Source organism: Phanerochaete carnosa (genome assembly GCF_000300595.1).
Source record: "Phanerochaete carnosa HHB-10118-sp unplaced genomic scaffold PHACAscaffold_1, whole genome shotgun sequence".
Lineage (NCBI taxonomy): Eukaryota > Fungi > Basidiomycota > Agaricomycetes > Polyporales > Phanerochaetaceae > Phanerochaete > Phanerochaete carnosa.
Window position 1 is genome coordinate 210,500 of NW_006767628.1, and position 27,550 is coordinate 238,049.

At 48.1% G+C, this 27,550-nt stretch overlaps 9 protein-coding genes across 9 annotated transcripts; 5 read left to right on the forward strand and 4 right to left on the reverse strand.

The window, feature by feature from the left end:
• Positions 1-4,434: 4,434 nt before the first annotated feature.
• Positions 4,435-5,812, forward strand: PHACADRAFT_23636 (uncharacterized protein; the record flags this gene model as incomplete). Its single annotated transcript, XM_007389491.1, has 9 exons — positions 4,435-4,437; positions 4,514-4,528; positions 4,578-4,742; positions 4,772-4,791; positions 4,823-5,024; positions 5,071-5,232; positions 5,281-5,463; positions 5,510-5,679; positions 5,731-5,812. 9 exons carry the CDS (start codon positions 4,435-4,437, stop codon positions 5,810-5,812), a joined length of 1,002 nt encoding a protein of 333 aa, XP_007389553.1.
• A 1,741-nt stretch (positions 5,813-7,553) lies between these two features.
• Positions 7,554-8,800, reverse strand: PHACADRAFT_189344 (uncharacterized protein; the record flags this gene model as incomplete). The annotated part of the gene is made up of 3 exons (XM_007389623.1): positions 7,554-7,804; positions 7,855-7,888; positions 7,943-8,800. 3 exons carry the CDS (start codon positions 8,798-8,800, stop codon positions 7,554-7,556), a joined length of 1,143 nt encoding a protein of 380 aa, XP_007389685.1.
• Positions 8,801-8,961: 161 nt separating this feature from the next.
• PHACADRAFT_189345 (uncharacterized protein) lies at positions 8,962-11,167 on the reverse strand (the record flags this gene model as incomplete). The annotated part of the gene is made up of 9 exons (XM_007389624.1): positions 8,962-9,136; positions 9,182-9,303; positions 9,363-9,411; positions 9,465-9,664; positions 9,890-10,307; positions 10,347-10,792; positions 10,846-10,905; positions 10,955-11,005; positions 11,054-11,167. 9 exons carry the CDS (start codon positions 11,165-11,167, stop codon positions 8,962-8,964), a joined length of 1,635 nt encoding a protein of 544 aa, XP_007389686.1.
• Positions 11,168-12,681: 1,514 nt separating this feature from the next.
• PHACADRAFT_189346 (uncharacterized protein) lies at positions 12,682-14,428 on the reverse strand (the record flags this gene model as incomplete). The annotated part of the gene is made up of 7 exons (XM_007389625.1): positions 12,682-12,966; positions 13,020-13,232; positions 13,295-13,568; positions 13,617-13,679; positions 13,732-13,994; positions 14,044-14,222; positions 14,275-14,428. 7 exons carry the CDS (start codon positions 14,426-14,428, stop codon positions 12,682-12,684), a joined length of 1,431 nt encoding a protein of 476 aa, XP_007389687.1.
• Positions 14,429-15,408: 980 nt separating this feature from the next.
• On the forward strand, positions 15,409-16,183 carry PHACADRAFT_189347 (uncharacterized protein; the record flags this gene model as incomplete). Its single annotated transcript, XM_007389626.1, has 3 exons — positions 15,409-15,873; positions 15,924-16,016; positions 16,070-16,183. 3 exons carry the CDS (start codon positions 15,409-15,411, stop codon positions 16,181-16,183), a joined length of 672 nt encoding a protein of 223 aa, XP_007389688.1.
• A 661-nt stretch (positions 16,184-16,844) lies between these two features.
• Positions 16,845-17,918, forward strand: PHACADRAFT_23638 (uncharacterized protein; the record flags this gene model as incomplete). Its single annotated transcript, XM_007389492.1, has 1 exon — positions 16,845-17,918. One exon carries the CDS (start codon positions 16,845-16,847, stop codon positions 17,916-17,918), a length of 1,074 nt encoding a protein of 357 aa, XP_007389554.1.
• A 4,118-nt stretch (positions 17,919-22,036) lies between these two features.
• On the forward strand, positions 22,037-22,486 carry PHACADRAFT_56546 (uncharacterized protein; the record flags this gene model as incomplete). The annotated part of the gene is made up of 1 exon (XM_007389567.1): positions 22,037-22,486. A coding segment is annotated over one exon (450 nt), but the record flags the coding sequence as incomplete, so codon positions are not given.
• Positions 22,487-23,541: 1,055 nt separating this feature from the next.
• PHACADRAFT_23641 (uncharacterized protein) lies at positions 23,542-24,505 on the forward strand (the record flags this gene model as incomplete). Its single annotated transcript, XM_007389493.1, has 3 exons — positions 23,542-23,803; positions 23,859-24,442; positions 24,485-24,505. 3 exons carry the CDS (start codon positions 23,542-23,544, stop codon positions 24,503-24,505), a joined length of 867 nt encoding a protein of 288 aa, XP_007389555.1.
• A 609-nt stretch (positions 24,506-25,114) lies between these two features.
• On the reverse strand, positions 25,115-27,444 carry PHACADRAFT_189350 (uncharacterized protein; the record flags this gene model as incomplete). Its single annotated transcript, XM_007389627.1, has 9 exons — positions 25,115-25,229; positions 25,283-25,399; positions 25,774-25,982; positions 26,039-26,442; positions 26,499-26,789; positions 26,838-26,866; positions 26,991-27,016; positions 27,077-27,113; positions 27,170-27,444. 9 exons carry the CDS (start codon positions 27,442-27,444, stop codon positions 25,115-25,117), a joined length of 1,503 nt encoding a protein of 500 aa, XP_007389689.1.
• Between the last annotated feature and the right edge of the window lie 106 nt (positions 27,445-27,550).

Genomic DNA, 27,550 nt, shown 5'->3' on the forward strand with positions numbered 1-27,550 from the left:
ATGCTGGAAGGTGTCTCTTTTAGCCCAGGATAGGACGGCTATGGTTTATTTTTGATTTCATGCCTTGGAAGCCGTCCGATTAAGCAGATCTTAGTGTTTTCTATGGGCGCCTATATGCTGATCTCGTCGAAAACACCTCCTACTGGCTCAGCCACTTAGAATCGAACGAGCGGACCATTTCCAATCGATTATCAGCCTATCAAAACGGGGGTATACAACTTTCTAGGTCCAGGGAACATGTATTGGTGGAGCAGTGCATCAGTTAACCCCGGAGTGACACCTTAATGAAGTTCTGACCAGTTCAAAACCACCATCTGTGCACAGGTGTGTGCCTGGCTCCTACAGCATAGGTGGGAAGAAAATCACCACCTGGAAGGGTCAGAATATGTCTGAATACTATGTATGTAGCTGCATTTAGCTTATCTCTGCCTGTAGGCTTCTGTACATCCGCATATGTGGTGTTTTTAAGTACTGTTTGCATACCCATGTTGTTGAGTGTAGGTTAGCTCTTTCCCAGTGTGATAAGGCTCCACAAAGCTGCATATATTATTTACTAGTGCTAGGGCATCCGCACAACCATTTGTACCTAGCTACATTCATTACTAAAGGCTGGGAACAGTGTCCAAGCTATCATGAGTGCAATAAGAGTTCTGACCTCCTGCCTGCATCACTACCACATGATTAATCAAACCTGGTCCATTGCCTCACGCAGTACAGTAGCTGAGAGCAGGGCACGCGACGCTGTGCAGCTGACTACCAAGGGTGGCAACAACAATGACAGTGCCGCGCACATTGCGGCAGCCAAAAGTGCAAAATGCGGCAATGTGCGGCCAGCTGTTGACAACAACAATGAGGACAGTGTGGCAACCCAAAAGAAAGCTTGTGTGCAGTGTGGCACGACAGCCCAGAAGACAAACATTTACACAGTGCTCCAAGGCAAGAAACATGGTACAGTGCAACTGACCACTAACGGCAGCAATGACAATGACACTGCACAACTGACTGTCAACAATGACAGCACCAATGATGCCACACATGTGAGACAACCAGCTCCATACAATGTGGCCACCCAGGGCCAGAGCCACAGCAGTATGGCGCATGCCAGACAGCAAGCTGTTCGTAAGCTGTTAATGAAATAGTCGCTCGCTAACATTGGTATGTAATATCTGATTATCCTCTTTCTCCTGATAATCATACCCTTTAGCTGCAGCATACAGTAGTGACGATGACGACAACATTTCTATAGCTAAAGTCCCCCTTCGCAAAGAAAGATGCACCATGCAAGGTGACCAAAAACGTGCCCAGTGATGTATCAGACGAGATGTCTGGCTCGCAGTACAAAACAGGGCAGGAGGAAACTGGTGATGAGAATGATGAGGCACTTGCCATGAAGGTTGACAATGAAGACAATGACTTGGTCACTGCAGAAGGCAGTTGGAATAAGCTTAGGCAGCGTCTAGCTGCTGAGGTAAGTTTTCATATCTATGTGTTACGCGTTACTGATGTGCGGCATATAATAGGAGGTCAAGCTTACCATCTGGAAAAACCCAGTCTGTTAATTCAACAGTAATTAGCAGTAATGGGTGTTCTTTCAACATTCATAAGATATGATTTCATTTTTGCTTTATTAGATGACAGCTAATTAGTTAAATGAGTTCAGCCAACACTCTCTATATGTTGGATATAGTAATTGCATCTTATATCAGCTAATTTGTTCTCTCTTCATTAGTGCAAAACTCTTAGTTTGTTAAATATGTTAATTAGTTCACTGTTTGTTATAGAAATGTTAAAACTGTTATTTCATTCTTTGAATACTAATCTGAAGTTCTTGTTATTTTATTTTTTGTTAGCTGTACACTATATCTGCTAAGCAGTTAACCATTTGTTAAAGTTACATTATATTTGCTAATCTGTTCTCTAAATGTTAATCACAAGTTCTTTATGTACTATTTGTGTTAAAGGTACATTATATCTTCTAAGCAGTTCACTGTTTGTTATAATTACATTATATTTGCTAATCTGTTCTCTCAATACTAAACATAAGTTCTCTGTATGTTATTTCTGTTAAAGATATGTTCAATCTGTTAAACAGTTCACTATTTGTTATTGTTACATTATATTTGCTAATCTGTTCTTAGAATGCTAGTTATACACTCATTGTATACTTTTCTTGTTAGCTATATACTTATTCTGCTGAGCAATTCACTATCTGTTAATGTTATACTGTAAATGTTAATCTGTTCTCAATATGTTAAGCTGCAAGTTCTTTGTATGCTATTCATGTTAGCTACACATTATATATGGTCAATAAATCATTGTTTGTTATTAATATAATCTAATATTCATCTGTTCTTTCAATATTAACTATAAGTCCTTTACAAATTATATATGTTAGCTACATATTACTTACACTTATTAGTTTAATATTTGTTATTAGTATACTATTAGTATTAATTTGCTCTGTAAATATTAGTTTAAAGCTTTTATGTTGAATGTGCAAAATATTCTCTATTGAAAGATACATTTAATTCCATATTATACATGCTTCAGCTATTATCAGTGCTTTTTAGAGATAAGTGTATATAGATGTTTTTATTATTTAACAAATATAAATATTTCCATAGCTAAACTATTTCAATAATGTGTCATATCTTTAATATATTATAGCAGTATCACATAGTATAAAATTTTGCTAAGGCACAGTTGTATTTGATCTTGTGAACTATTGTATTTTATATTTCTTATAATATATGTCTATTTTCTAGCCATTTTTGCTACATTTTTTGCACACTCAGTATTTGTATCAAAATAATACCTTAAAAAGATGCTACTGATATTCTAGTGTAAAAGTTATATACATACTATTTAGTTTGCCATAGTAATTGTAAATAAAAAAATAAAAATGTAGCAAAACTTTGATCTTTCTTTGTAGTGCTATGCATGATTTTAAATAGTCATTGTATGTATAAAGCCATTTACAGCTTTAAATAGTTTTTTTATACTTTTTTCTATACTTTGACTACTGTTAATAAGTTTAGTTTTAACTTGTGCTGATGTTTATTATTTACTCTTATAGTTATACATCTTAGCTTTGAATTTAATTATTGTATTTGCAGTTCAAAAATGTGATTACTGGTAACATTAGCTAGATGTTATTAGTATTTAAAGTAAGCCATAAAAGTAAGTATAATTTGTAACATTTTATTACACTATATTTAATAATGAAGCTGTTTTAAAAATGTATTAAAATGTTATTTAATCGCCAATTAAGCGTTTCAATATATCTAACATTTTTAAATACAAATAGATCATTTAAAAGAAGATTTTAAGTTTATATCACATATTTCAAACTGCTAATGGTCAAAGATTGCAGTAATCCATTTTACAAACACATGTAGTAGAATAAAATGCTAGTTTTAGAGCAAAAGGTAATATATATAGCTTTTAACATCACCAACATATTTTATATACATACACTAGCATCCATGTTCTATTGCGAGAACAGCGAATAGTTTCTTTTTGCTAAGTACCAGATAATAAGTTATATACAACTGCATTTGTGTTATAGAATGTCATATTTATTCTGCACTTTATTTATTACTATATGCATACTAACAACATGTTATTTTAACCAGCAGATTCAGTAGCCAAATGGTTGATAATCTATTGCAAAAAGCCACTGTATGTATTCAAGGTTGTCATATTAGCAAATGACAGTTGTATCAATTATTGTACATTTAGCATTATATACAAGGGCAACAGTTATATTTAGATCTAGAAGTGTGAATATATGTTAAACTTCTAGGTTGCACTTAGAAATTATCTGTAAGTTGTTAGCTGAGTGTATATAGAAACATTGAAGTGTAAAGTTTATGTGAGCTTTATGGCTCAGTGGTTAAAGTGTGCATGTTCCAACAGATATCTTGAAAGTAATGAGACTGGGGTTTAATTCCCATTGGGGCCATTTTTTTTTTTCTGAATATTATGCTTGTATAGAGCTATCAATATGTTGTATAGCATAAGAAATGTGTATAGAATTAAATTTGAGTTCAGTACATTGATTTTAAAGCTAACAATACTGAAATAACAGCCAATTAACAGTCAATTAACAGTGAATAACAGTCAATTAACAAAAAATAACAGCTCATTAACACCACATAACAGTTCATAAATGAATTACTACATTAGTGTTAATTTACTATTAGAAATGTAAGCATGATAGGGGGGGTCAGTTAATTAATGTTACTATATTAATTAGTGTTAATTAGTACTATTTAGTAGTAATTAACATTGTGAGCTTTTCCGGATGACCATGCTCTCTGACGAGGAGAGTGGTGACGAGTACAACAACAAGCATGATGGCAAGTGCAACAACCAGTCGGTTCTATCTCTTTAACAGAGACAGCTGTCATCGCCTTTTATGGGCAGTGACCTATGGTACACGTCATCTGCACTGCCTCCCACAAAGTCTGAGAAGAAGGCTATGAAGGCTGTGATGTCAAGACGCATATAGAAGCTCAAGGGCAAGGTAAGCGCTCTTACTGTTGGTGCATAATTATGTTAACCTTGCCACACAGGAGCCTGTTGTGCATGTCAACACTGATCTTGATGCCGACTCTGGTGCTGAAGGTGATGTTGACATGGATGTGAACCCTGATGCCAATGTGAATGAAAAGAATGATGACAACGCTGAGATAGATATGCTGCCTCACTGCCATGTCCCTCATTATGCAGCATTAACTGTATGACCAGAAAACTGTGCTGTCTTTAGACATGTTTATTGCGCATATGGTAAGCTTGCGCTGAGCCAGCTACATCCAAGGTTCAACTACGTTGTCCAGACAGTGTTCAAGAACATGGAGAGGTCTTTATATCTGATCAACCCTTATTCCGACACCGCGCACCATGTTAAGCTATGCTTTTTGCAGAAAATGCTAGAGCTTGGTGCCAATGATGCAGACGAGCCTGAGTTTGTGGCGAAGATCAAGTCTGATCATGACTGGGTCTGTCCGGTCCTTTCGTTGGTAAGTTTCTGTTTGAACTACTGCTACGTGCAGCTGATGCCTGTAGATGGACACTCACATGAGCCAGCTGTGGAGCTATTTCAAAGAAGCTGCAGCTGCAAAGGTTAATGCACACTTCAGGCTTAAGAACCTTGACAAGGATGCGTGTGCTGCTTGTGTCAAGGATCTAATGCAGGGCAAACGGTTTATATATCCTGGGGATATTTCAGTGAGTTGCTTGCCTCTTACTTTGTGCTTATGCTTATATGTGGAATAGCGCCGCATCGATGCAAATAAACCGTTTCTTCATCCTACCATTGCTGATGTCTTGAGTACAGTCATGTTCCAGACTCGTTGCAATTTCCTCATTGCAGCTGGCCCACTGTTCTTTGAGGATATGTACAAAGGCAAACCTGTGCGCATGATGCCTGTGCAGCTTCTTGCCATGGCTGCCACTGCAGTATGTGATTTTTATGCCTGAATACTGGATCCTAACTTGTTTTTAGGTTTATTCCGCACTTGAGAATATTTGTCGGCCTCGGCGGAAACCTCTTGAGTTTTCCCAGAAGAACTATAGCAGGATACATGGTGCTCTTTGGAAGATTATCACTAATATTGAGGCAAGGAAATCAGGAGTATTGGCACTTATCTTGAAACAGGTTTATGATGCTGCAAGGTATGTTTATCCTTTTATTACTAGCACCAAAATTACTAATGAAACCTCTAGGAATGGTGAGATGTATGTATATGATGAAGATGAAGATGATGACATTCAGTATTTGGACATTGATGGTATGGAGGTGCTGTAAAAACATTTTTGCTCATTCTTCTTCTTATTTTCAATGCCTCTTTGATCTCTACAATATGTATGCTGATAATTTGTAACTTACCTGTCTGCTAATCCACATTATACTTGCTTTATTTTCTGGTTTGTAATCAGTAATTGAAAGCATAGCTCAATATTATATAATAAGCAAGATAGAGATTACTTAGGCTATTAGTAGATTAGTGCATTAGTACATTAGCAGAGCAATGAATCAGTAGATTAGTTAATTGGTGCATTAGTAAATTAGTGAATAAGTAGAACAATGAATCAGCAGATTAGTAAATTAGTGAATTAGTAGAACAATGAATCAGTAGATTAGTAAATTAGTGCATTAGTGAATTAGTGAATCAGTGGATTAGTGGATTATTGATGAATTAGTGAATCAGTGAGTTATTAATGAATTAGTGCATTAGCAAATTAGTGAAATAGTGCATTAGTGCATTAGCAAATTAGCAACTCATTGGACTGGTGTTTAATATGCAATTATTATAATATTAGGGGTAGGGCCAAGGAAATTAGTGCTAGGCCTACTAATTGACTACTAGGTTTTCTAATTAGCATGATTAGCAGTAATTAACAGTTTAAAACTTTGGAGATGCGTCTCCAGATCTGTTGCAATGTACCCACCGACAGCCTGCCAGAGCGTGAACCCCTTCGCGTGCCTGACCATCACTGCCACATGCCTCGCTGCTCACTTCAACTTGCAGGTAGCGATCGCTGGGGTACGTGCAGTGTGCAGGCTCCTGTGCACGCCTCTGCCAGGTGCAGCATCACCGCAAAAGCTGCCATCCAGGCTGTTGCTGAGGTTGGTACCGATGTTGATATTCTGGAAGAGCTAATGCGTTTTTAAGCACACAATAGACTCACTGATGATCGTGAGACAAGGTCGGCTACAGTACTGAGCGGCTCACCGACGTGTTGGTGATGCCACTCTGGACCAGTGTGCACCATCTGTGTGTGACATTATGCATTCAATTTTGGAGAAGCTCGATGCTGGTATGAGGTAGTGCATGTGTGCATGTCTTTGAGAGAAGTCTGAGTGTGTGCTACTCCGTACGAATGTCCACGCATTTCACGGGGCTAACTTTATATTATTTTGCGCAGAAAGAGGTACAAAAGTGTATTCACTCTGCTTCGTAAATATGCTTAAGCTATTTTCTCATGGAGAAGTTGTCATTTTAACAGTACAAAAAGATATGCTACTTTTACACCTTTTGGGACATCAAGAGGGTTGAAATATTCTCAGGGCACAATAATCATCATTTCTTCCTGCATATTTTCCCTAAAAAGAAGCCCTCCAGCTGAGACAAAAAGAGTAAGCTTACTTTGCGGTTCCCATCTTTGCAAAATATGAGGTAAAAAAGCTGAACTATTGTTGGGAAAACCCGTATGGAAAAAAGCCGACATGTTTTTAGACATAACAATTGATCGCCCACTCATCGCCTGTTATCACCCTCTCGTCGTCTGCCGTACGCCCGCTCATCGCCTCGCGCATCGACGGTCACTTACTAGGAAACCGCTCACACATTGCCCATTCATCGCCCTCTCGTCATCTGCTGTGCGCTCACTCATCGCCCGAGTATTGATGGCCACTTACCAGGAAATTGCCGCTTACAACGCACGCCCACTCGAAGGAGATTATTTACTTCAAGAACAACTAATAGTACATGGGAGAGAGAAAAAGATAGTGTGAGACAGAGAACAAGCATAGTATACCCATACCATTACAAACAATCTGCTGACAGGGACTCCAGCTTCTGAACAACGTTCAACGCAAGACTTTTGTGGAGCTTAAGCGCGTCCTTCCACTGCTTAGCGCTGCGTGGGGTTGCCTCGCCAAATCGAATGTCGCAAAGCCGCTTCTGGAACCAATACTCATTGAACGACGTCCAGTAGCCCATATTAAAGCCGGAGGTGAGCCAGGTTGACTGCTTCGGCCACCAACAGTAATCGGTGGCACTCGCCGTAGAATGTACTATGGTGAATTAGCGGCATGCAACAAACAATAGTTATAGGAATACCCACACGCAAGGACCCTGTACACACTGCAGATCAAGTCCTATTCGTGCTGAGTAAGCACATCAGTTGCGCAAGAGTGCCCGTTCAGCAACACCATTGCTTGGTGGCCCGACCGGCTTTGGGGCCCCGCGACGAGGGTTGGCTGGAGTCTTTGAACAGCCAGTCGCCAAACAATTCCACCTGCACCCAACGCAGCCTGTATAGCATGCGGGCTGCACAAGAGGAAGTCATCACAAGCGTCCTCGTACGTAGCGTACTCTTCCTTGGACGTTTTGAAGCCCGGTTGCCGAATACCAAGGCCACAGTGGAGACCAGACTTCTCCATGCGGGGCAGGGACAGATTCCATTCGGAAACTGCAAGTGCCATTCTGAAAGGGATACCCCGCTTCGCGAGCTCACGGACAACGCTGGTCTTCTCTGTGCCCCATGGACGCTGCAAGATCTCAGCAGCTGTTGCAGCGCTCTCCACGATAAGCTGCCAGGGCCAATTGCCAGCAGTGTCGAGAGCCCGGGGCTTGATGATGTAGACGTCTTGCTGGCTCGTGTCGTGTAGGATTTGTAAGGTAGCCTTGCTGACGGCCATAGGTGAATTCACCGCCTGTAGGAAGTTGCCGCGGCCGTCGACCATGAGATCGCACAGCTGTGATGGGGGTGGAAATGAACGAGCCAAAAAGCCCATGAAATCGTCGACAGTGCTCTGTGAGACAGCAGGAACATCATCGGTTCCAGGATTGAAGCCTATCACACGATGCAACCACTGCGCAGAGCCATCAATCCGCATCTTGCTTGTCTCTGCTGTCAACACATAAAACGCATCCACCTTAAACCCGCATCGATATCGAAGGATCGTGAGGATGGGCTCTACGCGGACAGGCTCATCAATGATGACTAGGTCCTCGAGACAGAGTCTGGATGCATTCACGAACTCCTGAGGGTCAAAATCATGGCGCATGGCGGTAGCCACATCATGACGAGGGGGGCTGAAGGAAGAAGAGCGTTCATTACGAGCGTCAGGGCTTCCTATTTGTTGATCGTGCCTCTGAGGGCGAGTAAAGGAACCCTGCTCTGAAGCTCCGGGGGATTGCGAACATCGAAGCGACCGGATCATGTATCTCACGCGAGGGGACTGTAAACGATCAAGTGAAGAATAGCAGCGAGGAGTGCGATCTCGCTGATATGCTCTGCGGGGAGAACCTGGATGACGAGTGATGCGAGTACGGCTGTATGCCTCGTAAGAAGAACGCCTGCGCTGGGGTGTCTGGCTTCGGTCTCGATTCTCACAAGTAGGCTGCCAGTGATGAGGAGATCGGCCACGTTCTCGATTCAAACCTACTTGCCGATAATAGGGAGACCGACTTCGTTCGCGGTTCCGATGTGCTCGTGGGTGACTGGGAGACCGACTTCGCCTGCGGAATCTATGAGGTCGTTGCCAGGAAGAGTATCTGTGATTCTGGTCTCGCCCATGTGTTAGAGATGGCCCGCAGTCAAGTGCCAAAGCTCGATCTCCTCGTGACCTGTCCAGTGCCGAACTTGCTTCCTCTGGAATCGAATGCCCGAGATTGCCTGTAGCCAGAGATTCAGATATCAGAGATGAGTCATCAAACTTGTAAGCCCACTTGCCAGTGTCGTAGTCATAGTCGTTGTCGTCATTCTCGTTGCCACCCTGAACATTAGGATTAAAGCCTTCCCAAAGGTCCCACTGTCTGCTGAGTTGGTCGTACCACCGCTGAGTCGGATGATATTGACTCCACGCCTCTTTGATTTTCTTTTTGCCTACGACCCTTCTCAACGACCACATGTACTGGTCTTCCCAGATCTACACCGACCCGTGAGTAGGCAGGTCGTTTGTTTCGAGAGCACGTCGTGTGAATTCTTCCCTTCTGTCCTTCTTTAAAGGCCTTTCCTTCTCCATAGCCTTATGCAACAAGGCGTCTCGTTCCTGAAAATACGCCTCGGGGCTCTGGCCTTGTTTTTGACCTAAGCCAGCGTACGGTTTTGAAGCGGAAGGGTCAAGAACGCGTGCCTTCTCGGCCTCGTATACCATTTGGAACGTTTGCTTGGGCAAGGGCATGCAGCAACATGTGTCCGGATTCTCCAAAGCCCTCGCAATCTGCTCCTCACTGGGAGCGTGCCGTTCGAATGCGGGGTGGGCAGGCCGATCTTCAGGGCGCATGGAGTAATGCAGCCAAAGTGGAAGACCTCGAACAGCAGAGAAAGCGTTAAACTTTTCTAGCCACTGCCAGGTTTCCGAAGTGTCTATGAAAGCTCCAACGCGAGGGATGAGCGATATCTTGTCGAACATCCAGGAGGACTGGAGGGCTAACTGGGTTTCATCTGGTACATGTGTCCAAACTGAACGGGTGACGTTGTCCGGGTTAACTAGGGAGGGGTGCATGCTGCCAAGGCAGAAGATGAACGCCATCTGCAAAACAAAAGCCCATCTGGCCTTGTCCAGCATGCTGTAGGCAGTTCAACGAGTTGAAAATTTCTGTTCATACCGGAAGTCCAAAGGACGTGGGGGGAACTCAATTGTCAGAGGGAATATCTCGATCATCTTGACGAGCAGGTCGCGTAGCTGAGCAAGCATTGACTCAAGCCAAGACCATTTGGCACGGACGGCGTCTGGTAGATGAAAGTGTATAGCAGGCAATTTATTCTTCGTGGTGTACTCGGTCGAGGCGATGTGCAAGGGACTCCAGAGCGTTTCAAATAGTCGACCTTTAAAATTGACATCTTGGAGAACAAATGCCAGCCAAAAGTATGCGTCCGTAATACAGCGGGGCTTGGAAGCCCTGAAGAGCTCTTTGCGAGGGAAATCCGCGTCACCAAGGGGTATTGTTGGCGGTAGTGAAGACCCGTTGGACGACACCCAAGGCTGTACGGGCATACCGTCATTAGAGTCAACAACGAACACCCGCCAGCGTTGCGGGGGCATTGTTGTGCTCTTTGGTGATACTGTAAGCACTGGAATACACATGCTAGAATGCTATTACTTACAGACACGTTCTCTGCTAGCGTTTCCGATGGATCAGGGAGCGCATGCCTGAGTGCAGGCATCTGGTAAAATAATGTCAACGGGGCTTCTTTTCAGTAGACAAATGCTAACCTCCGATAGTGTCACGCTTGCTATAACAGCTTGATTATCCCACCGTTCGGACTATTGGTCTGTTAGTCTGGTTTTTGAGTGAAGGGGTGGCTTCCGTACCTGGGAAACATCTTCCTCTGTAGCGTCGCTGATGGCCTCCACGCACGAAGCAGCACTCTTGTCGGCCATAGCCACATCCTCAGAAAAGACCATGCCGTCGTTTTGAAAATTCATCGTAGTGAGAGGAGAGCTACGGATTTACGGAGTTTGTTGTCGCGATGTCAAACAGTAAACCGGCGTGTCACTCGCGTGAGCCAGCAGAGACTGTACGACGGTCTTTGACCAGTGGATTTGTGGTGGACAGAGTCGCTTTTTCTCAGCTGGAGTACGCTAGGGACAACGACAAGAAACCTGAACGCCGCTGGTACGACCAACAGCGCCACGTTCTTGTGATAATGCTGGTAGAGAGAAATCAGGATGAGTTGGAGGGGAGTTGCAAAGATTTAACGTTGCTGGTACAACCAACACCGCTGATCTTTACGTTGAAAGGAGGAGAGGACAAAGAGAGAGGGAACAGCTCATTGGGGAAGTGCAAGCGCTTACTGTAGTTGTCGGAAACATCCGAGATGCTGATGGCGCTAATGCACCCACTCCTCGACGCTTCTTGTTGATTTCCCACTACCCTCCGCCACCGCCCTCTTGTTTGCAGAGTTGTACTCTATGGATACCTTGCCATGCTCCTGCTCGAAGAGTCGTACTCTATGGGCAATCCAGTACTACCGCCGATAATGCGCCCACTCCTGCCCACCTCGACGCTTCTTATTGTTTTCCCACTACCCTCCGCCACCGCCGCCCTCTTGTCCGCAGAGTCGTACTCTACGAATACCCTGCCATGCTCCTGCTCGAAGAGTTGTACTCTACGGGCAGTCCAGTACTACCGCCGATGATGCGCCCACTTCCGTCCGCCTCGACGCTTATTGTTTTCCCACTACCCTCCGCTACCGCCGCCCTCTTGTCCACAGAGTTGTACTCTACGGATACCCTGCCACGCTCCTGCTCGAAGAGTTGTACTCTACGAGCAGTTCAGTACTACCACCGACGATGCTGATGCCATTGATGCGCCCACTCCCGCCCACCGTGATGCTTCTTGCTGTCTTCTCACCGCCCTCCGCCATCGCGACCCTCTTATCCGCAGAGTCGTACTCTACGGGTAATTCAGTACTGCCACCGATAATGCCACTGCCAATGTTGTCGACGTTCCATTATGCTCGCTCTTTGGGTTTCTCGTGGCCACTGCTAGCGTCGGTACTCCATCGAAGAGTCGTAGCCTTCGAGCAGCTTAAAGCTGCCACCAGTGCTGTCGACACCCCATTATTCCTGCTGGCTATTTCAACTCCTTGCATATCTTAAAACCATCGTCCACCCGGTCGACGTTCCATTACTTCTGCCAGGAAAGCTACGCTTTCATGGCCGCATTAGCATGGGCGGTGTTTCTTTGCTCATCCCCAGAGAGTCGTGCTCTCTGGGCACTTCTAGATTATTATCGTCACCAATAATGCTCTACTGTATCACTACCTTGAGAATTGTACTTCTCCGGTAGTTTGGTTCTCCTGATGCACTGTAGAATTACGCTTTAGAGGATATCGTAGGACTCGTCATGCTAATTACTGCCAACCGCGCTTTAAGGGTTATCCCGATATACTATACCCTCATCGCCCATACCGTTTGCTATCCTACCCCGCCTGTACCTAATCCAGCTCATCCAGCTCTCCGTGACCCTCTGGCGCTGTCTCAGGACTGTCAATCATTGGGATATCAGCGTTATTCTTCGCTATGTCGTTGGTTGCCAATCTCCTTTGTGCCTGGCCTGCCATGTGCCAAGCTCTGACCTGTTCTGTGGACTGCGGCGCCGTTCTCATAACCGAATAGAAAGAGGCTATCCGGTGGAGTTGGTCGAGCACAGTGGAGAGAAGGGATCTGTGTGCGATGTTCCTGAAGGCATTCGGGTCTTCCCACGCTGCCGACCTCAGAAGCTGGAATGTAAGAGGTAAGTACTAGTGCTGCAAAATCTGTGACTTGAGCTCACATTCTGCCAGACGATGTACAAGGCTATGCCGAGGAGCATTTGACAGAAAAGCTTCCAAAGTAGAAGAGCACTCTCCCGGATCACCCTGTGCACGCCGTTGAGCCATGTGCCCTGCGCGTCCGGCTTGTGAATCCATATGCTAACAGCGTGGTCACCATACTCGTCGTTGGAAGCTGTAACAATCACGTTGGTACCGACGTTGGAGATGTGTGTCTGTTATGCATAATCGTATACATGTGAGTTATTTTTGACCAATCTTGTTTCCGCGCACTCACAGCTACTGCTTGCACCAGTTGGTATGAATGCCTTAAAACGTCGAGCGGTGCCCCGGTCTTGCGGTCGAAGATGTACACGCATCCGTGATCGCTCCCACCCACGATAACCTTGCCTTCTTCGCCGAATGTGGATTGTTTCGGCTTGCGAGTCAACGGCTCGCCTGTTGGGAAAGTCCGAACGGGCAGTAGGGTGTCCAGTCTATACAGACTGAAGCCATTGATGACGTTGTCAATCACCAAGGTGTTCTTCCCTGAGTGTACGGCTGTCGACCCTCTGTAGATTATTAATGCACCGGCCGACTGTCTAACCACTTGCACTTACATCTTTCTATGCGATATTTGTTGGCCGAGGAGGATCACCCCATTTGTGCCCGATAGAGTAAGGCTGATGCTTCAGTGAGGATTGGGACAACGCGTCGAGATGGTGATAAACCTACCATTTCCCGTCCCATATTCCCACCACGCGGATGTCGTGCGACGCGTTGTCCACGAAGGACAATCCGATCGGAACTGTCCTGGGCAACTCGACGGTGAACAGGCTTATAAGCTGTCTGTTGTGTTGGAGACTCCAAACATGGATCAGTTTGTTGCGTGTACCGGTAACAAACTTCGCCGCGTAGTGGTCGGTAGGGCCGAAGGCTACAGCGACTATCTCTTTGCCATTACCGATGCGCCGGTGCTCAAGAAGTTCAAAAGTTTCCTAGTGGATGTCATTAAGAGGTTTCAAAATGGGATCAATGACGCCATACCTGCTGGGTGCTTCTCCCACAGATCCCGAGATGGCCAAGCCCGGTCCTGAAGACGAGGAAGACGTTGCCGTTGATAGCTGTCCAGGTGGTGCAGCTCACCGGGTTGTGAGTGAAGTTAGGATCAAGGGCCAAGATTTCTGTGTTCCTAAGCATATCCCACATATGTAGGCCGTCACTACCTTCACGGGGAACGTCAGCAACCTTCGGAATGGGCAGATCAGATGCACTTACCTCCACTGGCTAGCCAACGGCCATCCGCTGATATGGATACAGTGTGGATGGGACCAGTGTGACCCAGAAGATGCCAGGCCAAGGTATAGCGCCCCATCGTCCTGCGTGAACGAGTAAAAAGCGCAGAGAGCGTGGCGACAAGGGGGAAAGGCATGGTTGTAGTGGTGTTGAGAGTATGAAGATGCTCAAGGAAGCTATATAGATGTGCGAGTGTTCTACGGGTGCAAAGCTGCTGGATGGTTCAGTTTTTGACATCGCCCGCCTGGTATATATACCCGTTTGCTCATCTGTATTTGCAACTTACGATGTGTGGGTGGGGTACCTCTGGGGAGCTGGTTCACGGTGAATCTCCTCGCGGCTACCTGACGGCTATCTATCGAACAAGCGGGACGCTAGACCAAGGATGCAGCCGACTCGCTGGACGTCCTCGGTGGCTGTTGGGTGAGATGCCTAATAACCTTCGGCATGTTTGGCATGTAATGAAATTCTGCTTCCTTGCTTTGCCAAGGCAGGAACAGGCTTTGAAACCAGGCTCTGTGGAGACCAGATTGACATCTCGGGAACGGTTCCTTCGCCGATTCAGGGTTGTTTACCTCTCCTGTAGCAACACGAGATTTACCTTCCCAACTGCTGATGTTGTCGACACTCTGATGCTGGCTCTCCGCACTTTGTGCCCTCATCAGCTGCGTCCTCCTTCCTCTATCTTCTGAGACAAGACAGATAATGGCAAGTGTATGTGTAGGAAAATTGCTGTACATCAAGACGCTACTACAGTGTAGATCCTTACATCGCCCCCACTGAGATGTGTACAGCGCATAATGCTTGCTTTGCCCAGCTGAGTAGCCGGCTACGCCCAATTTATGAAGTTTGGTGATTATGCCGAAGGCCGGAAATTAAAAGTTGGAACATCACTTCACGGGCTCTTCGTATTATTTGAGTCACGGAGCTTGCGGGAAGTTATTCATCTGTATTGGAACGCCAACTTTTCTCAGGCCCGGTATGGATATTTGGCTAATACTCAATTTTTTGATGCAAAAAGTGGGCAGTCCAATCCGATGTTGTTAAGTAGCGGAGTTTGAAGCTTGAGTTAACCACAACTCTCTCTTCATTCCCCAGAGTTGTTGAGTAACAAACATGCCCACTCAAGATTCACCTCCCGTCTACTTTGAGCCCTCCGAACCACCAACCATACCCGTGTTAATTAGCCAGACCGAGGTTATCCCCCAACACTCCTCCGTCAACTTAGTCTCTATGATTGTGCTTACACCAACGGAGACGACTGATTGCTTGAAACTCTCGGTACAGGCAACAACTCCTCACCTTCGCGACGACACGCTCAAGACGGCTCGCCTAACGCCGTACGAGAAGCCGGCTCCGAAGAAGGTTTTCATACAGGCAGCGTCAGCCTCGCCTGCTAGCCAAGTCTCGGCAGAGTCGTCTCTTACCTCGATTGCTTCAACGGTTAACGCGGAGGACAGTGCCCCCGCATTGATCCCTAAACCTTCCGGTGAAGCTGGGCGCCCTGGAAGGGGTGAATACAACTTTGAGGACAAGCTCAGGAAGTATGGTTGGTCTGATGCAACGTTAGAGAAATTCAAGGTGTGTAATATCCTACTAGTCAGTTGGTAGGAATACTGAACTTCAATTAGGTGGAGGCGGGCCAACAAGTTGAGCAGCACCTCAACATCAAGAAGAGCTTCACATTCCAATCATTGCCCGCGCTTGATACTATTTGCGAGCATGTAAGTTTACTTTAATGATTTTACTGCTCATGACCTAATGTATGTATATGCAGCTCGTTGCCAAGTTTCCCGATCTCGGTGCATACGAGAACACGTGGCCTGTCGAGGATGCCATCAGGGCCAAGCTCAAGTACACATTGCACTGTGCGCGTCAGAAGAAGGCTTAGGATAGTTGGACATTGTTGCATACTTTTGTCATCGTACATTTGTGATCAACAGAGCTAGTGCTATACCTCTGAACATCAGCTGAAGAACGTCGCTACTGTACTGTTCCGTCCGCGGCTACCTTGCCAACCCCGCCCTTTCATTACAAGTTGAACGGAGCAAACGCAGCATGGGAATTTACCGCTGCATCACTTCGCGGCTACATTGCTGCCTTTGCGCCTCGGGCGCTGTCAGACGGAACTAACGAGGCAAGTAATGTCCTCTCATCACGTGTTGAGCGGAGCGGGCTACGAGATGGGAATCCACCGCCGCATCGCTTCGCGACTACGTCGCCGCTCTCGCACTCTCGGGCGCGATCAGACGGAACAAAAACAGACGCCGTAAATCCGCTATCACGTTAACTTATTGTTATCCTGCTGTTGTTGCCCTCTCATCGTGCGTTGAATACAGTAAGGAGAAAGAAAGACAAGGAAGACTGCTATGTAGCCACTCTGTCTTTACCCTCTGTTGCTTTGTGCCAGGAGGGTAGAAGGACGCAAGAGATCAAAAATATGAGCGGTGCGCGGAGCTTGTGTCCATAGGTGATAAATTCATGACACGGCATAGGGGGGAGGGGGGACTTACGGCGGGTAGCTCTCTAAAACGGTTAACAATGGAAAAAAAATGCGACGATGTTACCGCCAGTTACCAAGGAGTGCCGAGCTGTGTGCAGCCATCTCAAGTCCCAAGTCTCAGCCGCACTTGCACTCGTCGTACTTAACCTCGCACAACGCAATTCTTGCTAGCTTTCACATTCCCTATATGCAACCGTATCAAGTCGCAAGTCTCGACCGCGCTCGCACTTGTTGTATTCAACCTTGCACAACGCCAATCATCTTTCTTGCTGGCTTTTCACATCCCCTCTCGTTGATACTCTGGAGTCGTACTCTAGAGAACATTGTACCGTCTGCTTGCACTTGTTCTCTGAGTCCTCGAGAATACCATACCGCCACCCATCGCCCTACCATACCGCCACCCATTGCTCTACCATACCGCCACCCATTGCTCTACCGTACTGCCACCCATCGCTCTACCGCACCGCCACCCATCGCCCGCCTAGCTTGTCGCCTCATGGCCTTCCTGGAAGATTTTGCAACGACAGCGGCTGAAGTCGAGATGGACATCCCCTCAGTCTCGGAGGGCTCGTCTGACGAGATTGCTGGCGATATGGAGGTCTCTGGGGCGAGCTCTCCCACTGTGGCTGGCGCAGCTACGGCGGGTAGGGCACCCTCTGTTTCGAACTCCTTCAACGCTAGTAATGTTGCTAGTGCCTCTCCTGTCGTCAGCCAGCTTCTTCCATCCCCATTCCTGTCTGCTAGCACTCATGCTTCCGGCGTCTCCTTCTTAACTGCCCATACCCATACCCATACTTTTGACTCCCACTTTCCACCGCCAGACAACTGGATGGCTCTGGTGTCGGGTGGCAGTATTTCTACTGCGGCTCCAGCGTTGAGCGCTGTTTTGGGACCAATGTCAGGGGTCGGTACTTGTGCTGCGGGTACGCTGCGCCCTCCAGACAATGAGACCAAGGTCAGAGGTGGAGGTTCGGCTAAACGGCCACGTGTGGGTGCCGTGCAGAGAGGAAACAGCAGCAGGCCGGCGAGTGCTAGGCAGTCTCAGCAGCTTGTCGAATCAATGGCTAGAAAACTAGGTCGCACAGTGGCGCAGTGGGACCTCACGATGCAAGAGTGGGGTTAGGTGACGATGGAGCAGAACCTTGCAATGCAAGAACTAGACTGGATGACAATGCAGCGGAACTTTGCGATACAAGAGAACGACTCTCTTTGTAGGGACGGTGCCAGCATCGTCGGCGATCTATCCACAGACCTTGATCGTCTGCGAGCACAGAACGCTGAGCTCCAAGGAGAGTGTTCAGCGCTGAAGGGGGAGTTTCAAGTGTCCATGAGGGACCTTCAGAGGGAGTATGAGATTAAATTGCAGGTGCATTGTCACATGAACCTGTCTTGACATGTCTGATCAAAGCCTCCAGGCCATGCTCGCAGAACATGAAATGCAGAAGGTGAAGACGGCTGCTCAGCTCGCATGAAATGAACAACTCCTCATCAGCACATGCGCCAAGTTGGACGCGTTGATGGCAAGTGCAGTTTCACTGCTTGCATGCATGCATATACTTACTCATCATTCAGATAACGAAGGAGAAGGCAAAAGAGAAGGCAAAAGGGAAGGTGATTAGTGAACAGTTGCCTCCTCCAGCTCCTTTCACAAAGACATCCGCCATTGCGCCTGATCGCTCCATGGGCCATGCCTTCCCTACAATATCCCTGGAGACCCCAACCTCGACGACGCCGTTGAACAGCACTTATACTGGTGCGCTGGTCGGCGGACAGACCTCGCTCCCTCGTTTGGTAAACCCGCCTGTTCTACAACAGGTAGCACAGCTGCGTAAATCTACAGCACCTCATACTACGCAGAAGACAAGGTTTTTCATCCAGCCTATGAATACCGCATCATTAGATGTGCGCGCGCCCTCTGCACCTCCTTCAGGAATGTCAGCTGCGCCGCTAGCTGAGTATCCTATGGGGAAGCCCGAGTTAACACGGCCAGTGTCAGAACAGCAAGGAGATCCTGTACCTCGTATGGCTACCCATACACCTTCCGGGCAAAAACTCAAATATCTGTCACTCCAAGAGTGCCAACAGAAGGTCCAGAAGCTCAAGGACAAGAAGGCATACACGGTGAGTAACTGTAACTCGATGTAAATCTATTCTTACAAGCAGAAATACAGGATGCTGTGCACAAGTTTGCTAGAACGGTGTTCGCTTTTGAAGGCACAGACCCAAATTTTGCAAAGGTGCTTTCCACTGATCCCAACGTCTGCCTTGCTTTCGCACTCCAGATTGAAAACGCGCCTGGACCGGAGAAGGACGCTCCTCGACTGGACATGACGAGTTCAATGCAATTGCCATGGAATAGCGAAGTTGTCTTCTTGTTTTGGGAGAGGATGGTACGCGATTGTGCTCGGATGAAGGAGCTACCCAAGATTCTAGAAGATCTATGGATCTATATGATCAGCTCGAAGTGCAAAACCCTGCACACTAAGTGGAGGCAAGTCAACGCGCAGCTCAAAGCGAATGGAAGTCTCGAGACTGGTGATGAAGCAACGGCGCAATACTTGATAGAGCAGGAACAGACAGAGAAGAAGACTTGGCAAAGGCTGAGACGCGTCGATGTAAGTACAATATTCTTGCATTATCGGTAGGGGTATCTGACGTGCCTTCAGAAGTTCGCGAGGCGTCTCGAGACGGTTAATGACAGGTTTGAGGCTCATTCGCAGGAGGAGTCGGTCGAGCTTGCAGTGTGGGCGTCACTTCGCCATATGATTTCCACCTTGGGGCCAGACGGGATGAGCTCCGACGAAAGCAATCTGGAGGAGGGCGATTTGGTTTAGCAATATCGGACGAAGAATATGCCATGGAGAAGGGACTTCGCAGCAGAGCTAAGCATAGTCGACAACGAGCATTGGCTGGACAGGCAGCTGAATCGGAAGTCGAAGCCTCTCCCCAGGACTTGCGGTCACAATTTGTTCTTGTCGCGTCAGCCAGTGAAAGGGCTGCCAAGACTCTTCTACTCTGACAGCTGGTACAAGTCCTTATCTTCCCAGTGTAAACAAGAGGTGGCTGCGCGGGCCGACGTGCAGAAATTGTTCTACGTCAGGGGCGGCTGAAGTAGCTTATTGTACGTGTATCTCAGCAAACAATGTATCGTACTCAATTACACAGTAATTAAGGCTCTCATTTTTAATACTACAGTCAAGTTAATCCCTTCAATTCGATGGCTAGTGCAAATGCCATGAACAGCTGCCGAGTTTCTCATGCCTCTTCCAACGAGCGGGCTATCGCTAAGTAGATGTGTAGACACCTGCATCTGTGGTCAATGGGAATGTTACGGCTCGTTAGTGAATGGTTTTAGATGTAGCAGTATGTGTGAGCGAGTAAAATGGTCTTACGCTGAGGACAGCGGCGGTCCATTGGGTGGCAAACGGCAGCAGGAAGGCGGGCGCTCCGTTAATAGCTGGCGCTTAATATGTCAGCGCCAGCAGCCTTATTCCCACGCTGCTTGTTTTCGCTTCTTTTGTCCCGTCTGACAATGTTCTAACCTCACTCTGCGAATTGTGTGGTTGTACACACGGCCTTTTCGATTCATCTGACAACTCAAGACAGCTTGCGTGATTGTACCGCACTGCCTGCCATTCAGCTCATCTAACAACTGTCCAGACGTTGTGTGGTCGTGCCGCACAGCTCATCCAACAACCTCCCAGACGTTGCGTGGTTCTACCGTGCAGCCCACCATCCAGCACATCCGACAACCTTCCAGACGTTGCGTGGTCCTACCGCGCAGCCCACCATCCAGCTCATCCAACGACCGTCCAAATGTTACGCAGTCATACTGCGAAGCGCACTGTTCGGCCTGTCCGACAACTACTCACGCGTTGCGTGGTCGTACTGTGTAGCGCGCCGTATAGCTTGCTCAGAGGCAACTTCCATGCTGCGTGGTTGCACCTCGCGAATCCTCCGTTTAATTCAACCTGTCGCAAGCCCTGTGCTCTGTGGTTGTCATGTGCAAGATCTCACATTCGAACGCAATCCTCTCTGTGCTAACGTACAGTCACAGGGCGACGCTTTGTAATCACTGCGATATCATGGCCAGACACCATAAACCTCCCGTAGTCTGTACCTGCATGGAGTGTACCACTGTCCACGGATCTTCGGGCAAGCGAATGACTGAACGAGAGTACTTGCTTCATACAGTTCATGGGAAGAAATTGTGTCCTCAGTCCATGGCGAACCCCCCGGATAGTCTCACTGAACTCAACGCTGACGACTCAATGGAGGCCCAAACAGCCCAGATCTTCCACCTTGCTTTTGAAGACGGCGGAGGACAATCGTCTACTCGCCCAGATCCTCTGTGGCATTCACGCCAAGACGTCCAGCAGCAAATCGCCACTCTCAATGTCTTTCAGCCCCCATCTCTCGCTGACCTCCGCACCAGTGTTTCAAGAATTCTTGAATCAACGGATAGTCCTGCAACTCCCTTCGTTTCGCGCAAGCGCAATAAAAATCAGGAGGGTCTCATGAAGATCCTTGATGACATAGCTCGTCGTATATCCGCGTGCAATTTTCGACTTTCTCTCTCACCACAAGAGAACCTAGAGACAGTACACGCCAGCTATAAAGAGATATGCGAGGCTCTAGATCAGGTCCAACGTGGAGGCAAGGAAGTACGGCAGCGCGAGGTGGTCATACGCATGGAGTTGGCGCATTTGAAACATCGTTTGGACGATGAGGCTGGTGGCAAAGCTCACTCTTCTCCGTATAACACTAGTAAGAGGCAGTTAAACGTGATTACTAGGTGACTAACTTTATTATAAAGGTCAGTATTATGAGGCTCCGGTAGATGGGCTTCTTCTCGTTGCCCAGGTGGCCGTGTTCATAGGAGTTGTATGTACGGTGATATTGGGCCTTAGTCAGAAAGTCGGAGATATGATTATGACCCTGCTGTCGATGGTGGTTGCTCTGGCCACTCGGGACCGTAATGGCAAAATTGACGATTACCGTGCGCAGCTTCTGGTACACTTGCCTTCAAATTTAAGACAAACCTTGGCAAAGTTCAGGCTGGAGGGCCGGACGACGGTTTACGCGGCATGTCCTGATTGTCACTTTACCTATGAGCCCGTTTTCAGTCCCTTATCCCCCCATCCTATCTATCCAGAACGATGCACAAATGTGCCCAAGCCAGGGAAAGGTATCTGCGACGCGTTGCTTCTCCAGTCGCAGGATTCGGATAATGTAGCACGCAACCCTCTAAAGCCCTTTGTCTACCAGCATTTCAATGATTATCTGGCCGGACTCTTGTCTGATGAGCACATCGAGCAAGTAATGGATCAGACTTGTGACGAGTTCATGAAGACCAAGGATGATCCGCAGCCCCACACGAGCAGTATCTTTGAGGCATCTTTCGTGCAGGACTTTTACTTCGATGAAGAGCAGCACGCTCTATTCCTTGATCGCCCTGAAGGCAAGGGACGATACGCATTTGCTTTGTTCGTTGATTTCTTCTCTGTGGAGGGAAAGAGCTTGCATAGTGCTAAAGCATCATTGGGAATAATCGCTATGGCTTGCTTGAACCTACCCCCCAATATTCGTTACAAGCCGGAGAATATGTACCTTGCTGGGATCGTTCCAGAGCCTGAAGAGCCGAAGCTGGAGAAGCTCAATCACTACATGCGCCCTCTCGTCCCCAATATGGAGAAGAGCTGGACGGATGGAGTGTTTCTCACGCGGACTGCTGGCTACTCTCACGGACGTCTCACACGATCCGGCATTGTCGTAGGTGTTTTCGATTTGCCCGCTGGTCGCAAGGCGACTGCATTTGCCGGTCATGGGGCAGACTGGTTCTGCAGCATATGTAATTTTAACGATCGCAAGCAACATCTCCATTGAACTGATTTTGAGTCTTGGCCACATCGCGATCCCAACCAGCTCTGTCATTGGGCCGAACAATGGAGAGATGCGGCATCAGTCTCTGAGAGGACAAAATTTTTCCAGGCCCACGGCGTCCGATGGTCAGAGCTGTGGAGATTGCCGTACTGGGACCCAACGCGGATGCTTGTCGTGGACACCATGCATTGTCTCTACGAAGGACTCATCAAGATGCACTGTCGCATAGCCCTGGATCTGTCCGTTTTTAAAGCCAGCAAGACCAAGTCTGAGGCTCCCGCTTTCTCGTGGCTGTTCAAAATCCCCGACATCAACAAATCCACCGGCTGAAGTTTCCACAATATAAAGCATGTTCCGCAGATCCATACTCTCCTGCAGCAATCAGTTCCGGATTCAGATCCGCAAGCTCAAGTGATAGCCTTCGAAACACTACGCGACCACCTATTCAAGAAGAATCTCAAGCCTTTGGCATTTGTCTGTCGAGATCTCAGCTGTGTTCCTGGTGTTATCAGGGCGCAGAAGGCTCACTATGCGGCAGCGTTGGTGGCTTGGCGTTGCGACCAACCTCTTGTTAGTGCATCTCCAAATATCACGGCTGGCCTTATCAACGACGACGTCATCTCTCGCATTCAGGAGGTGATCTGCGACATGGTAAAACCCTCCTGGCTGTGCTCCCTGCCCGCTGATCTTGGTGTCTTATTTGGGACTAAGGGGGCAGGCAGCTTAAAGGCAGACAAGTGGCGTACTTTCTTCACAACCATTCTCCCTGTGGCGCTCGTCAGTTTGTGGGGTGAAGGCATGCAGGCCCCTCGATCATCCACGCTCAATCGGTGGCAGGAGGTATTGGATCACACGATCACACGATGGCTCTCGTATCTGCCGTAATGGTTGCTGAGATGCACCATATGACTCCCCGCAGGAGGATGGCATACGTGGAATACATTCGTCAGTATGTTTCGAAACTTCACACTCTTTTCCCTCATGTCCGACCGCGCCCCAACAAACATGTTGCCTTCCACATATTTGATTTCCTCTTGTTATATGGACCTATCCAATCGTGGTGGTGCTTTCCATTTGAACGCTTAGTTGGTGTCCTCCAAAACCTCCCGAGCAATCATAAATTCGGTACGCCCGCAGTGAGCTTACTCCTTAGTTATATCCTAAACTTTGTTCCTCGCAGGTCAAATGGAAGGCTCTCTCATGAAGTCCTTCATAGCCACCAGCAAGCTTCGGCGGTGGCTGAATCGTGCCGACGCTCTACCAGTCATAAAGGAATGCAAAGTGGTCTTTAACAAGGCGTTCAGGAATAAATTCAAGGAATCTGCTCTCTTCGAGGATGTCACCGCTTCGCGAAGAACTCCAGTCGTGACGCCACCAGACCTTTTCTCCCTGATTCAGAAAGCTCGAGTCGTACTCCGGGTGCACACCCCTCATACTAATACAATGTACAGCCATTCCTCTACTCACCTCAGCAACAGTCTTATCTTGTACCGGGCCGGAGGTGACGCCTCGCGGCCGCAATCGGCTGGAAGCATCAAGTATATATATGACGATGACAGCATCGTAACGCTTGCTGTACAGCGACAGCTCGCGGCACTCCCGGGAACTGCAGACCCATTTTCCCCTTATCCTGACTACGACGCCCAGCTGCACTCTACAAGACTAGACGATGACCTAGAAGAGGTTCAATTACATTGGGTTATAGGACACTATGCCAGATGGCCCATGTCGGAAGATGTTTGCGTTGTATTACCACTGTTACGAGTGAGTCTACTTCTCTGTCTCTCGACATCGTACACTTATCAGAAATGTAATGATCAGGACTAGCAACTGCCTATACCTTTCCTTGTGCACCCCGTCTTTCACAATACATTATCATCGTTTATTGGGTATTTGGATTGGGCATGCTGGGCTTTCCAGTCGAGCGTATATGGGGGGTCGCATGGAACTACCTGTGGGGGCTTACGCGACCTTGGTTACAACAAATTGCTTACCGCACTGTCAACGCTCACTTGCGACTCATCGCTGTCACCACTGATTCTCGCGATTCTGATATGTATTGCATCGAAAATGCGCCAGTCAATAGCATTGGCCGAGAGACCATTGTGCGTTCCCGACCATGATGGTCCTGCTGACAATTTGCTATCTTAGATCTCGCCAGAGCTTAGCAAAGCGAGTGGAGTCCGAGATCGTGCTCCACTCATAGAGCGCACGTCCTGCTGCGGCTGTGATACACGCGGGTCATTGCCCACCGGTAACAGCCTCAGTTAGGTTAGTGTCCCTATTGGCATGGTGTGTACTGCTATCTGATGGTCTATAGGATGCCCGTTGATATGAAAAGATGACAGATCAGCCTGCCACTGTCGCGAGAAGACATCGACGAGGCGGTCTGGGCATACGCCGCAGAGCATTGTGAGTGCCCTCACGACAGGAGTTTTATCCTGCTGCGAACTCCCACTCGATGCTTGACCGCGCCGACTTCGAGGCTCCGGACTTCTGCTCGTCGCACAGCCACGTGCCGACACTAAACGGTATGAAGTAATAGTGCATTCTGCCGTCTCGCATCAGCTTTCCGGTCTACACAAAAACACGGCAAGAACGCACCTCGCAAGCCGCACCTCCTTGCCCTCATGCTCCGCGTGCACGTCCGCAAGTAAGCGCTCAGGTGGGAGTATCTCCGCGCTCGGGAAGACGTTCTGCAGTCCTGTGCATGCTTCACGCCTGCGCCGCGACAAATCGCATCTGGAGGCATCACGCAGCCAGCAGCAATGGCACGGTGCCGTATAGGCAAAGTGCTGTGTACCACGTGAGTATTGTGTTTATCAGTCCAGTTACGGAAGCTTACACTCTTTGACGAAGGCGTTCAGGTACTCGCATATATTGAGAATGCTTTGAGAATAACGTGCAGATTGGGCATGACCTCGTCGATCGCAGCCTGCAAACGCTGCATAACGTCCTGCCGCTGGCTGAGTTCCCAGAACATGTACAAGGGCGACGTCATTGAGATGTCAACACCAACAATCCTGCGTACAATATTGCCAGTCAAGTACTAGAAGTACCGCCAATGAAACTCAATAACCCATTGCTTCGCTGACAATGCCTCAGTCGATAGAGACGATGAGTTGTTCGTTGTCAGCGTCGAGCCGTACGAGTCGGTCACGACCTCGCTGTCGTCTGGCGAGAACAACACGGCCCAGATCGAGCCAGTGTGCTCGTAGATCCCCATCAGCTCCTGGCCGGTGTTCATGTCCCAGATCCGTGTGCTGTGGTCCTCGCTGCTGATGATGACCCATTGTCCGCATGGCTCATCGCCATGCTCCAGATCCCGCCGGTGTGCCCATCGAGCGTCACGAGTCGCACGCCAAAGTCGGCATCCCAGATGATCCCACGCGAGTCGCCACACGACACAATCCGCTTGCTGTCACCTGTGAATGCGACGAACACGACTTGCGCCGTGTGTCCCTGGAGCGTGAGCAGGAGTCGCTTCTCCTGCGAGTCCCACACTCTAACAGTGCTGTCTACGGAGCCAGACGTGAGCTTGCTGCTGTTGAGGCTGTAGGCAACCTGCCAGGCATCGAGCTTGTGCCCCTCGAGCCGTCCGACTTCGCCATCTTTGTGGAGGGAATGCGGGTCCCAGAGGATGATGGCTCTATCGCCGGAGGCCGATGCGATCTGGGTGCCACTGTGCGAGAAGGCGACGGACCAGACGTTGTCGTTGTAGGTCTGCCACTTCTGGATGAGCTGCCCGGTCTTGACGTTCCACACTCATACGGTGCTGTCGTCAGAGCCTGTCGCAAGGAGCTTGCCCCCAGGAGCCCACGAGACAGATGTAATGGAGCCGCCCTCGAGGTCGTCATCGAAGAGTAACATGTGCGGCAATCAAATTTGTCGCCACCAATCGCTGCTTCCTTGCCCAGCAAGCACTGGCCTCCACCGATGAGGTTCTTGATGTAGAACGCGCGAGGTGCATCGGGCTGGACCACCTCCATCACCGTTGCCATTATTGCCCTGGTTGTCTGCGTCTCTGCTTGAGCATTCGCTTGCTGCATCATTTTGTGGAGGATGGCCTTTCTCTCTTGTGCGATGGGTTTTTCCAGGGAAAGTGTCCCCACTAGCGACCTTGTCAGTATCAAACTCCGCGGATCATAGAGAAACGTACGGCCGTCTTCAACCACGATCTCTGGCGTGCTAAGAATCAATCATTGTCAGAGATCCTCCGGGCTGTCATAAAACCCCTGCTAGCAATGATGTCAAGTAAATAACAATGCAACCACGAAAGGACTGCGTCACGTACAGCAAAAAGAGCGCTCACATCACGTTCACATGCAATAGCAACATCTGCATTAGAATTCTGCTTGGTACTCAGTAAATTACTTAGCCTCAAAAGACTGCATTTACCGCGATGATGTAGTCGAGCACGATATCGACAGGGCCACTAACCTAAAGCTAGGTTAGCTACGAAAAGGGCTTGGAGTAGTCTGCCGTACTCACATCTTTGGCCCCAGGGTCAGTGTCATCCCCACCTCCGTCGTCATCATCTGCCACCATGATTGGATCGAGTGTGCGTGAGAGAGAAAAGACTCTACAATGGCCGTGAGCTGTTTGGCGGTAGAGCTCAAGGATAGAGGCGCAAGGATAGAGGCGATGGTGCTGGTGGCGGGGTGCGCCCCTCGGAAGTTGTCGGTCCTGAGCTTCTTCATATATGTGGCGAAAGTGTTGTTGGAAACGAGCGAGTCGAGGTTGGTGTGGTCTGTCAGTAGCAACATGGCGCCTCTCTCCCGCGTGCATGTATATTGGTAGTTTGCGTTTCCATCTACAGGTACGGCGGCCAATGTAGCGGCACCTTGATGCGCAAAGCAGGCTGCTCACTGC